At 41.6% G+C, this 13253-nt stretch overlaps 1 protein-coding gene across 4 annotated transcripts in view; it reads right to left on the bottom strand.

Moving 5' to 3' along the window:
- TOX3 (TOX high mobility group box family member 3) overlaps nucleotides 1-13253 on the bottom strand; it is a 107659-nt gene that overhangs the window by 5566 nt on the left and 88840 nt on the right. For all 4 annotated transcript variants that reach the window (XM_032854484.1, XM_032854483.1, XM_032854482.1 and 1 more), the window contains exons 4-6: nucleotides 6951-7220; nucleotides 2628-2855; nucleotides 753-833 (exon numbers count right to left, since the gene is read on the bottom strand). In XM_032854484.1, coding sequence (XP_032710375.1) covers nucleotides 753-833; nucleotides 2628-2855; nucleotides 6951-7220 — 579 coding nt within the window. The remainder of the gene's footprint in view (nucleotides 1-752; nucleotides 834-2627; nucleotides 2856-6950; nucleotides 7221-13253) is intronic.

The raw sequence follows: 13253 nt of genomic DNA, 5'->3' as shown, positions 1-13253 counted from the left end.
ATGCCCGATTGCCAGAGGAAATACATCAAGAGCAAAAACATTAGTTCAAGTTATTCTCCCCAAAGCCTCTCTAAATTCTAGGAAGGCCAAAGACAAAGTTAATTAAATATTAAAATATAACCTAATAGCTCATGCTCCTTTTGGATCAAGGTAATAATAATCTAGACTGACATTTGCTTTGGGATACTGGTGCATTTTATAATACATCAAGGTCCATTTCATACTCTATGTAAAATACATATACATGTCTTTTTTTTTTTTAAGTACTTGGAGCATAATTTTATTTTAAATAATCATGAGGTTTATTTATTTATCTGATGGGGAACAGTTTGGTCAAAAATGCGACACCTCCTATTACAATAATATAACCATTGGAGAATTTACTTTAGGATGTCCCAAATATGACCAAAACACCACCTGTTTAAACAGAGGACATTCGCATAGATCTCAGTCCCCGACAAAAAGCAAAGATAAAGAGGCTATTAAAAACCTCTTTGTGTCTGTTAAATAGTTTCAACACGCAGAAAGAAAGACCACAGAATCTTCTGGAAACAACTCAGATTCAGCAGCCTCCATCAACTCCTACTTTTTGGGCCATCACTGTGGTCATCTCTCATGGAAACGAGTTTATGAGTTGTCCAAGATGCCTTTTTTTTGGTCAACTCTAAGGGGAGCTGCCTTGATGTTTTCAACACCCGGGGGGTGTTCTCAACGCCGTGACTCAGAGACACGCCATCCCCACACAGGCTTACCTTAGAAACGAGGCTGGCCCGGTATGCGGCCAAGGCCTTCAGGTACTCCTTTTTGGCAGCTTCGGTTTTCCTTTTATACACCTATTAAAAAAAGACCACAATTAGCACCACCTTTAGCATACAGTTTCTCAGCCATAAAATCACAGCCGCGCAAATGAGGTCACAACTGAACTCACCGAAAAAGTTGGTCTGTGTGGCTTCGATTTTCAAATGTGAACACACACACACACACACACACACACACACAGAGACATATTAAAACAAAACCCTGCCATGCTCATCAGAGCACAATCTTGATGTTTCCGATGATAAACGGAAACAAGATTTCCAGTTGTAGCACAGATGCCTTGAGAGAAACAGTGGAAGGCCTTGCGCTAGGGCAGGAGGAAAGGTGTAAGAAGAGTCAAATTGGCTACCAACGTTGAAATTATAGAAAATCTCAAGTTTCTCCATCAGTGCCTCCTTTCCCTCATACACATTTCTAACCTGCACCAAATCAGAGGATTTAAAGAACAGCCACAACAGGTACATGTTGTGAAGGCACAAGAGAAAAGATGAAACCACCTTGGGTTTCTTTGGAAGGAAAAAAAAAGTCAGGAATGAGAAATTTCCGTTAGTGAGGCCAATGAGTTACATAAACAAGTCCCAATATATTAAATGTGATGGGCGCTTCCTTTTCTTAACGGTGTCTGATGGCCGTCTGTTAGACCAAAATGCAACCATCTTTCCAGAGATAAAAGAGGTAGGAGTCTGCCAGTCCCCTTAGGATTACATTCTGGGGACAGAAAATCAGTGTGCCACATACAACAATAAATGGTCAAATTCTACAGCTGCACTGCACCATCCCAAGCTAGTAGGAATGAGGTCATGATTTGTAAAGAAAAATCAAGGATTTCCCCATGTTCATTTCTAAGATGGTGATTCTATTTTATTAGACCTCTCTAAAGAGAGGTCCAGTCATCTGAGGACATGGAACGTCCATTCCTACTAATGGTCATTGGGAGTTTCACACAAGGAGCAAAGAAGCCATTCTTCCTCTCTGTTTGTGGTGGAGATGCTGTAAGGGGAAGCCCAGGAGTCCAGACCCTAAGGAAGTATCTCCTGCCAGCTTGGCTAATCACTCAATACCTCTCATATGGCTGAGCTTTTCAATGACCTTGGAATAAAATTTCAAATGCCCAGTGATGGTAGTGAGACTCAAGGAGTTGGGTTCAAAGTTTGGAGACCCACCAGGATGGCATAAGGGTTTAGAGAGATTATCAAAGAAAAGACAAGCAGGATGGACCTAATCCCTTTGTAGTGCCCTTTCTGAACAAAGGGGGCAAATTTCACATTACTTAAAATGAAAAGATGATCATCAAAATTTAGGTGTGCAGGATGCCACCTGAATTTCCCCATTTCTCCTCTGAATGGGTTCTGAACACGCACCCTTAAGGGGGACCGAGAAATCCATATAACTGGGGAGGGGCTTGGATTTACTCAACTGTGTTTCTAAATTCCATAGCTTAGAAAGGCCTTGATGAGAAACAGTCATATTAAGTGAACGTTCATGCAGGAAAGATATAAGAGAGGTGCCTGGGTGGCTCAGGCTTAAGTTAAGCGTCTGCCTTTGGCTCAGGTCATGATCCCAGGGTCTTAGGATCAAGTCCACATGGGGCTTCCTGATCAGTGGGGAGTCTGCTTCTCCCTCTCCCCTTTGCTCCCTCTGCCCCCGTTCATGCTCTCTTTCTCTCTCAAATAAATAAATAAATAAAATCTTAGAAAGAAAGAAAAAAGAAAGAATGGAAGGAAGAAAAGGAAAGGAAAGGAAAGGAAAAAAGTCCAGGAAATACTCGTGACTTTTTCCTATATGGCCGTGCTGGGTCTTTACCTTACCTGCTTTTGTTCTTCTCCAAGGCTGTCCCACATGGATGCCACGATTTTTGAGACCTCTCCAAAGGTGGCATTGGGGTTTTGCCCTTTAATTGCAGCCTGTGTGTCCCTGAAAAACAGGGCATATGCTGACACTGGCTTCTGGGGCTCGTTGGGGTCTTTCTTTTTCTTTTTCTTTGGAGTCTTGGGCTTCTTGCCAGAATCTGGAGCAGCTCTTTTCTCTCCAATGGCCTGCAAAGCAGGAAGAAAATTCACTTTTTAGAATGTCCTTGCAGAGAAGGTGGCAAGACCTACCCAGGTCCGCAACTGTACTGTGAAGGCTTTGTTTTGTTTAGCTGATTCATCAATAGAGGAGTCCCCAGCAAAAGCAGGGGAGGGGTGAGTTTTCTTAGAGTTAACTGGACAGCAGAGATTAGCATTTAGAACATTGATTAATGAGACCCAGAAGTATCTTCAATACACTCACAACATATGCTCTAAATAGCAATTATGAGTAATGAAAAACAGAACAGTCTCTGTACCAGGCAAAGACGTGCGTGCGTATGTGTGCACGTGTGTGTGTGTGTGTGTGTATGCATTCCATGTGTACACATACAATATTTTACATTTTCAGAGGCTTCAGAAGTAACTGTAAGTAATTTAGGATGTTGATCTTATCCAGATATTTTAAATGAGGTCCCTGGCCATAGTCACGTGAATCGACTTTCGCAAGGTTTCATTTTTTTATTTTACCAGAACGTTACCTTGCTCATGGGTCTCCAGAAACTAGCGGAAATTAGCTACAATCCCCGAGCTTGCACAATAAAAGAAAAGTCATCTTTATTTCTTTAAGTCATGATAACGTTCGAAACAATAGGCTAACAAGAACTATAAAAAATGTCAAAATTCCTTCAACTGGAGATAGAGAGGAAATTTTCTTCTTTAAAATTAAAAACCTCTAAGAGTGCAATGATTGTTAAAATCACCAAGGCTGAAAAGAAGACTGATAAGAAAACAGTCCCACGGAAAGTAACTCTGTTCAGAAGCTGACTGCCACAGGGACAGTAAGTGCCTCACACATAGTTACCATAGGTACGCTCTGAGATCAAGGCCACAGAAATGACCTGGGTATAACTCCCCACGTTCATATACCCTGGAGCTCCAGATTCACCTGCTACTCCCATCATCTAATTTCAGTGATCATATAATATACTTATTAAGAGAGGCAGGAGGGAAAATTTATCAGCCTTGCATTGTCTCCCTAGATTACAACAGGACTGAACTGAAGATCATTTTGTAGCTAACTTCATCGGGAAAGCTGAAATGTGTGACAAAAATCGGTTTTAAAAGCCAGCCGTGGGGAAGATCAACAGAGATAGACTCAAGTTACTAACAGATTGGTTTTTAATGGCCTTGAATCTCGGATCCTAAATTCAAATTTTCCGAGAGTATCATTACCTCCTGAATGAGAGTCATTTGGAACTGAATCTGATTACTAAAATTCTTAAGGAGAAGACTGTGAAATAACTTGTCTCTGAGAGCTCTGAACCCTCAAGATGGGGGGGAGCCACAAGTCTACTTCTCCGTGAACCCCCCTCGAGTCATAACAACTGTGTACTTCACACAAGTAGTTTACACACCTCCAATGGTGGTAAGCCATATCTCAACTCTCTTCCAAAATGCCATCTTTCATAACTCACGATTAATTCAATCATTTTCAATAATGGTCTTTTTTTTTTTTTCTCTAAATTCTCAGGATAAATGAGTCTTATTTATTTCTAGTTAATGAATCTGAACTTTTAAGAGACTCGGATTCTTTTCAGTTAGAGACTGAACAGGGGCCAAGTTTTCCTTTAGTGAAAAATATCACTTTAGCCCCATAGGAAAAAATATATATATAGGGACACAGATTTTTCTAATTGAGTCCAACAACTATACTGTTTTCCTGGAAGAAAAGTTGATACTGTTGGCACCAACAATGCCCCAACTGATGGCAAGGTGAGAGTAATTTCCAGGGCAGCCTTTCCAAAAGAAAAACAGCTTGATCTCTCTCTCTGTAAACCAGCATTCCATGGTGACAACCTTTGATATTTCCCTTGGATAACCATGACTTGACCTAATCATCATTACCTTTGAAGAGTAAACCTGAAATGAAGAATCTCACAGTTTAAACAAAAGCTCAGAATTAATTCTCCAAAGGAAACCTGAGCGTTGGGGAAGGGGGAAGGTGGAGTTTACCCTCAATGATGATTTTAATCTTTCTTTCTCAGCTCAGGTGCTTGGAAGATGACCAATTGGATTCTGTGCCTTTACACAAAACCTAGACCCTTGCTTACAACGGAGTAAGATAAGGTTCTCCTTAGCCAGGACAATTTCAGAGTGGTACAAAAGTGAGTAGAAGATCTGTGGCAATGTGAGTGAAATGAAAGGAATCCATGTGACTTGTGTCCTGGCCAGTTGTAACTTAGCAGGGCCTTTTTCACATCTCTTGAGTTTCTTTATAATCATTGTTCTCAGGTCACCTTCACAGAAATCTGTGAGCAGAGACTGTTAATACATTAATGCATTGACCCCCATCTGTGTCCAGCAGGGTGCTAACATGTCCAGTGAGGTGCTAACATGTCCAGTGAGGTGTTAACATGTCCAATGGGGTGCTAACATGTCCAGTGGGGTGCTAACATGTCCAGGGGGTGCTAATGTGTCAGAACAGATCAAACCCTTCTTCTTCCAATCCCTGCAATATATTCTTACCTCCCTTCCCTCCTCTTCCTCACTCTCAACCCTCTCTAGTTCCTCTTCTTCCATTTGCTACTTAAAAATAAATGATGCCCAGGGCTCTGGCCTTGACTTGTTCCTTACACACACTGAGAAATCCCGATTACTTCCATATCTTCACATCTAGTTGCTGATGATCCCCAAATGTGTAGTCCTACCCCCCATGAACTGAGTTCTAGACTCAAACATGGCTGCTTTGATTTCAACCCAGACCATGCCAAACTCTCATCTTCTCCATGGGAGAAAAAGTAACACTCCTATTTCTGGGCTGATTCTCTCATTCCCTAATAATCCTTGCTGGCTCTCATACTAAAATCCCATTTATCTTTCATGCCTTCAAATCCCAGTGGATTACCAATACCTCATGATTCTCCCTCTTACTTAAAAGTCTCACTCATCTGGTACCTCCTGTCCATTCCTTCCTTGGCTAAAAGGAAACACTTCATAGCAACTGTTGATCATTTCCTTTCCTCCAGTCCCTCCCTCTGTAATACATTCTCGACACAGCCAAAGCCATCTTTCTAAAGCATAAGTTGCTTATGCCCCTCCTCTATGCAAATAATTAATTAGCTCTCAACTACCTGCAGGAGAAAGGCTACCACATTTCAGCAACTGCTTTCTTCAATTCCTATTTCTTTCTTCCCCACATCAAACTGTTCATGATACTCATAAATTGACATGTACTTCCACTGCTCCCTCGACCAGAATGCTGGCCTCTCTCTTCTGCCTCACAAACTTTTATGTATCCTCTTAGACCTAATTCAAATATCACCTTCTCAATAAAGTCTTCCTCAAATCACTCTCCCAAGCAGAATCGATTACAATCTTAGCACACCAAGATACATCAATTATACCTCTAATCACATCTGGAGCTAGTATTAAACATTGCTTTTCATCCCCAGTGGGGAGTCCCCCAGGTAGTAATTCTCTTATAAATCTTTATATCACCAGAACCAAGTAAAAGGTCAAGCACAGAGTAGGTGTACAAAATATGATGAAAAAGGAAAGTACCCAGGACAGGTAACTTTAATGAAACAGATTACCTTTCTAAGCATTCAGAAAATTCCTCCCTGAAATTAAGTTTTGATTTCAAACCATGTATATTTGAATTATCATTCTCTATGACAAAAGCAGAGATGTGGAACGATTATAACTTACTAAGTGATCAACACAGAAGGTGTAAGGCTGTCAAATATGACAGTGGCTCAGCCAACTAACTGGATGAAACTTATCCACATGAACATTAACTCAGAAGCAGAGCACTTCAGAACCCCTGGGGAATCTAGCGGAAGTCCTCCCTTCCGCAGAATGGGAAAATCATGCCTACAAGAGTTAAGTGACATTTCAATGCCTTATAACCGGTAGGAGAAGCCAGATCTCCCAATTTCCAGTGGAATACGCTTTTTCACAGAAAACAAGTAAAAGAGAGAAGAAAAAAATTAAACTGTCATGAATTTAAATGCTAGCCAAATGCAGAAAGAAGGTAATACCATGAGTGAAATTCGAAGACACAGCATGGGGTGATTCCAAATTCTTAGGTAGTGACATAACAAAGGCAGTCAGTCAACTTACTCTGTTGGATTCATCACCATCCTCTTCATTGATGGAGCTGGAAGGGGAAGGGGTTGCAGACTTGCTCGCTGGTGGTGAAGGAGACGTGTGTGGCATACTGGCACCTCCCAAATTCAACCCCAACTGGGCGCTGAGCTGAGACTGGTTGATGGTGGTGAGCTGAGTGGGAGGCATGATCCCAGAGCGAGCAGCATCAGTCATGTGGACGATGGACCTCATGATCAAGGAGTGATCCTGACGGTACTGGGGCACTTGTGTGTGGCTCTGGTCCTAAAAAGACAACAGACAATGGTGGGGATGGCGGGGGGGATCTTAGTCTTCCCAAATATCAACAAGCTGAAAAATGTTAGCACTGGTTCCTTAGATAGGTCTGACCGACTCCAGGATGATAGTCCCTGTTCATTAACTCTAAGGACTCATGCCCCAAAAGTTGAAAGGTCAAAAGCACAAAGCCCAAATGGTCCAGTCTCATTAGTCTATTTCACTCTAGAACTGTCACTGAATGACTTTTAAAGAAAATAATAAAAGACCTGGCAGTGAAAGAAAACGTCCAACTCTTATGGAGGAAATGGGTAAGAAAGGGTTGAAGCAGAGGCTCGGGCCTTTCTGGCTCAGCAGTTGGTCTAGTCCTCCATCCTTCTCACACACACTTTCTAGCTCCATTCCCCTTGACCCAGCTCTGTGAAGGAAGGTGAATCCAGTCTTTATTTTATCCTTCTGGGAATGCATCTGACACGTAGAATGGGCATAGGGCAGCAGAGAGCCAACATCTGTTTGCTTCAGGGCACCCTTTCTATAAAACCCTCTGTGGTTAACCAGAGGGTCATTCCAATTCTGAATTACATTGTCAGAGGCATCTGGAAGTCATTCAATGTCTTTGGAATTGGATATCACTTTATTCTTCTTAAACCTGCCTTGTTTTCTTTCCTTCAACCCACCATGATTTAATGGGCTAATGGATTTTAAAAATATGTATAAGGAGGAGGTAGAGATCGTCAGAATTAACTTCTCTGAAAATTACTGCAATCCCTTTAAAAGTAGTCTTCTGTTTTTGGCAGTCATGTAAAAGGCTGTAGAGTTGTTGCCGCTGCTTCTTTTTTTAATTCCAAAGAATCAAAAAAATGAAGACATGCTTTCAAACAACTTACTTTAAGACTTGTCATTAAGTGTGAGTCTGTGATTTTTACTGAAACCAAATTCTCTTGACTCACAGTCACCCAGAATCCAATTCTATACACAAGCCTACAAATTTTTAAGTGTTCTTCTTTTGAGTCTTTCCAGTAACTTATTTTTGCTTTTTAAAGAGGCAACAAAATTAGTTGTAAATATCTAAATTGGAACATTTGGTTTCTTAATATTAAATATATAAATGCCACTAAGTAAGAAGCCATAGCTATCAATACGAAACTGGTTGAATAAATTATGATCTACCATACTACAAAGTATTATGAGGCTTTTTAAAATAATGAATTAGATTTATGTGTATTGACTTAGAACAGGGTTTCCAATCTTGGTTCTATTGACATTTTGAACCAGATAATTCTTTGTTGTGGGGCTGTCCTTTGCCTTGCGGGATGTTGACCGCAATCCTGGCCTCTATTAGATGCCAGTAGCAACTTCTCCCTCCCCACCAGTCATGGCAATCACAAATATCTCCAGACGTTTCCCTTGAGGGACAAAATTCTCTCACCTGAGAACCACTGACCTAGAGTGATATCCCAGCTATCATAATTGAAAAAAATGAGTTGTAAAATAATTACAGAGTATAGCCCCCCTCTCTCTTTTTTTTTTTTTTTAATTTTTTTATTTTTTAAAGAAGTATCTAGGGGCACCTGGGTGGCTCAGTGGGTTAAGCCTCTGCTTTCGGCTCAGGTCATGATCTCAGGGTCCTGGGATCGAGCCCCGCATTGGGCTCTCTGCTCAGCAGAGGAGCCTGCTTCCCCCTCTCTCTCTGCCTGCCTCTGCCTACTTGTGATCTCTCTCTCTCTGTGTGTCAAATAAATAAATAAAATCTTTAAAAAAAAAAAAGGGAGTATCTAAACTTTTAACAATGGTTGTATTATAAGGGGTAGAACAGGAAGGGTGAAGAGAAGAGCATCTTAAATGCTTCCATTTATAAAAACACAAAATGAATTAAAAAAATCTAAAATACTTGAGTCAAGAAAAGCTAAAAAGAGCAATGAGCCATTAAAACAGAATAGCTAATTGCTTGGGTTACATCTTAAATATATAAACTTCCCATTCCTAAATAGTTTGAGTTATTAAATTGCTGTGCCATCCCAGGAGAAATGTGTCACATGTACTAGAACAATCGCACTCTTTTCTGTCTCACTGACAGTATCGATATCCTCTTTCACTGTTCCTAAAATATCACATTCTATTGGCAGGTGTTCCTCCGCAGACTTGTATCACAAAAGTGGATTTTACATTATCGGTTCATCCTCTTTTTTCTTTTTGATTAGCATTCTACTACTCGTATAGCTTTTTCTCCTCAAGAATTTGAGCTGTCTACTCTTCCATGTTCTTTTCAAGATTTTTTTTTAAAGATTTTATTTATTTATTTGAAAGACAGAGATCACAAGTAGGCAGAGAGACAGGCAGAGGGAGAGGAAGGGAAGCAGGCTCCCTGCTAAGCAAAGAGCCCGATGCGGGGCTTGATCCCAGGACCCTGGGATCAGGACCTGAGCCAAAGGCAGAGGCTTTCACCCACTGAGCCACCCAGGCGCCCCTCAAGATTTTTTTTTTTTTTTTTTTTGTAATTTATTTGTCAGAGAGAGACAGAGAACACATAAGCAGGGGAGATAGCAGGCTCCCTGCTCGGCAGGCGGCCTGATGTGGGACTCGATCCCAGGACCCTGGGATCATGACCTGAGCCAAAGGCAGACGCTTAACCCACTGAGCCACTCAAGGCGTCCTTACTCTACCATGTTCTGTTGAAGTTCCACCATTGCTTGCTTACATCATTTCCACCCTCCAACTACTGGCAATTAAGCTACCCTCTTCTTTTTATTTTTTTCTAAGTTTTAGTATTATTTTTTAAGTAGGCCCCATGCCCAACATGGGGCTTGAACTCACAACCCCAAGATCAAAAGTCACATGCTTTACTGACTGAGGCAGCCAGGAGCCCCTGAAGCTATCTTATCCTTCATTCTACACTCCATATGTGTTCTTCAGAATGCACTTTAAAAGTCTTTTCAGACTTATTTAAATCTAGATGTTTTAAGTGTTTACAAGCAACTTCCAGAGTCCATTTGAATTAAGTATTTTAATTTGGACTGTAAAACAATAAATTAGCTGACTGGCATGACCGGGAGATACGATGATCTGATTTATGCAACTTTCTCATTAACATAGAAGTTGCTTTGCTCCAATACCTATGAAAATCAGCACGTACAGATACTTGATTGACTTGTCCCACATCTACAGCATTCCAGATGAATCTCATCATCAAACAGAAGGCCAGGAAGTACGTTTTCTTGGCTTCATCAGCTCTTTCTAGCTTCTGTGGAGCTAGGGTGATCGAAAACTGTGCTCTAGGGAGCCATGGCCCACCAGTAGAGGCATGTGTTGACAGAGAGAGATGAATGGGGCCCCAAGCTCTCTACCACCATCACCTCCCCACCTTGCCCTTCAATGAAAGCACTCTGTATTCATTTATTTTATAAGTTGAGCATGCTCGTTAACATTTCACTTTAAAAAGAGAGAAATAATGGGGATGTTCTGCAGTGGGGACAGGGGAACACTACTCAAGAAACATACTGGTGGTGAGGCCCAGGCCTGACACAGCTTAGAGCCTTCACATCTGCAAACATGTGGGCCCCATCTTTCTGACCTCCCATGGGACAACACACCAAGAGCCTCTGAAGTCTTTTCAAGGAACCCCTGACCACATCACTGATATGTCAAAATGTGCTAGCTTTTGCCATGGTCCACAGCTGTCCCATAATAACTTCCTATGCGTGAGGGTTACAGGATGAGGAGATTAATGGTAAAAGGGTCTTTTTAGAAATTCAAGTTCCTTTAGGGCTGCCAAATATTCACAACTACCTTGGGGAAGTTGGTGACTCTTAACAGTTCCAATCGTTTTCCATAAAAAAGGGTAACCTTTGAAAGATAGTTCCTTTGATCTTAGGATTCCCACTTAAAGAAAGATGTCAGCACAGTTCAAAGGTACTTACTGAGCACCTGTTATGTGCCAGGCCAGAGAAACCAATAGACCGATTGCTCAAATCCTTGAAAACTAGAAAACCAGCATGTGATTCTTTTAAACACTACCCGAGTGAAGCATAATTTAGAGTGGATTAATAGATTGACAAAGCACAGGCAAGAAGAATTCATATCTATTCCTCAAAAATAGCTTGCAATTTCTCCTAGTAGTCATGACCCAATAAGGAAATATAACATCGATAAAGCCCTAAGAGATATAATGCATTTTTGAAAATCATTACCTCTCCCCTATTTGAATTCAGTCTTAAAAGACTTACCCATGATCAGTGAAAGGCAAAGCAACTAGTGGGTTCTAAGAGATTGCCATGATTATGTCCGATGTAAGAGCTGAATGCTAGCTTTCACAATTACATTTTCTATCTAGAGTTCTCTTGTATCATTTCCTAAACTGTTCATCCTTTGGGAAAAAACTCCTTCTTTCCTTGGTCTCACTCTGTCCTCTGATGTTATAAGGTTTTTCCCAACCTCACCAGGATTGACACTGTGGTCTGGATAATTCTTCATTGGGGGAGGAGTATCTTGGGCACAGTAGACTGCTTAGCACCATCTGTGCCTCCTACACACAAGATGGCAGAACCTCCCCTCTCCAACCTGGTTGTGACAATCAGAATGTCTCTCGACACTGGCAATTGTCCCCCTGAGGATGGGGGGCAAAACGCCCCTCGTTTGAGAACTACTTTATTAGGCAATTATAATGCAAACATCTTGGGTGTGGAGGAAGAGGAGGAGCCAACCAGGAAAGGAGGGGAAAGAAATCATGCTCCAGGCAGAGGGAACAGCATGTGCAAAGTCTGAGGTAGGAGAAAGCTTGGCATGCCTGAGAAATGGAAAGGATGCCAGTACCGGTGGGAGCAGGGTGGGCCAAGTGAAGAGGGCAATGCAATGGACGGAGAAGTGGGAATGCTTCCCGAGGAGGTGACCCACTAGAGCCAAGGTGCAAGAGGAGAGTAGAAGCTACGTAGCTAGAAAAGAGGGAAGAGCATCTAAGGCAGAGAAGAATATGTGTAAAGGCCCGGTGCACGAAGAAGTAAAGGAGAGGCCAGTGTCACCGGGCCAGGAAAAGCAGGACTAGATATGAAACTGGAGAGGCAAGGAATGGCTATAAAATGACAGTGTATCCTAGGAAGTCTGCATATTATTCAGAGTGTAGAAGGATGTCACGGTAAGTATAAAGGGTGGTTATCTATCTAGCAGGGTGTTTTATTCCAATAGATATTAATTGATCGCCCCTCCAGGGCAACCCATCTAAATCAATGGTGGGCTATTGGATCATAATATAAGTAATATAAATATATATCCTAACACTTTAACCTACATTTTGAAGAGGACCCAAGTCTTTCTGAACGGGCAGGCCATGGACTTCACAAGATAAGAGGAGTCACACTGCTTTCTAGTTGCCCATAAGTACAATTCAACAGAGCTTTGATGGTCTGCACACGTCTTGGTGCGGGGAGTGCCCAGCTGACATGCCCTTCTCTCTCCACCTGGTAAGAGCCTCTCTGTCTTTTTTTCTTAAAACAGGAAACCATGGAATGGATATTTCTGGTAGTGGTCTCTCATTTTCTTAAATTGCCTGAGATCCAGTTTATTCCTGAACATTAATTATTTGAGTGAACTGTTAAAATCCGAATAATTTTATGTGAAAAGGGAAAACTTTGGATCACTAGCATAAATTAAAACCCAGGGACACGTGGACCAACGGAATGCCAAATAAATACCCAGAAAAGGAAACAACACGGTTGTAGTCTGTCTAAATAAGGGGCCTGCCTAAGGCTCTGAGCCAGACCTCTGCTTTCTCTTATTTAAAAAGGATAAAAGAGGTGTGGAAGACTTATTAGCCCCACACTGAGACTTTCTCCTGGACTTAAACAAGACTGAAAGCAATTGGCAAGGTGAAAAATGTCCTCACTAAATTACAGTGGGGTATTACCCTTGGACACGAATCATAAAGATATGTTGGGATTCTGGGGGTGGGAGGGGGCTGGGTGGGAAATGGGCAGTTTGCTCTTACCTTCTCAGCCAACAAAACTCTACCTCCTCTACATACTAAATCTGTTCTTTCTCATTCTACCAGTC

Source organism: Lontra canadensis, unplaced genomic scaffold (genome assembly GCF_010015895.1).
Source record: "Lontra canadensis isolate GAN:19392208 unplaced genomic scaffold, GSC_riverotter_1.0 scaffold8, whole genome shotgun sequence".
NCBI lineage: Eukaryota > Metazoa > Chordata > Mammalia > Carnivora > Mustelidae > Lontra > Lontra canadensis.
This window is presented reverse-complemented; position numbering and strand designations above follow the sequence as displayed.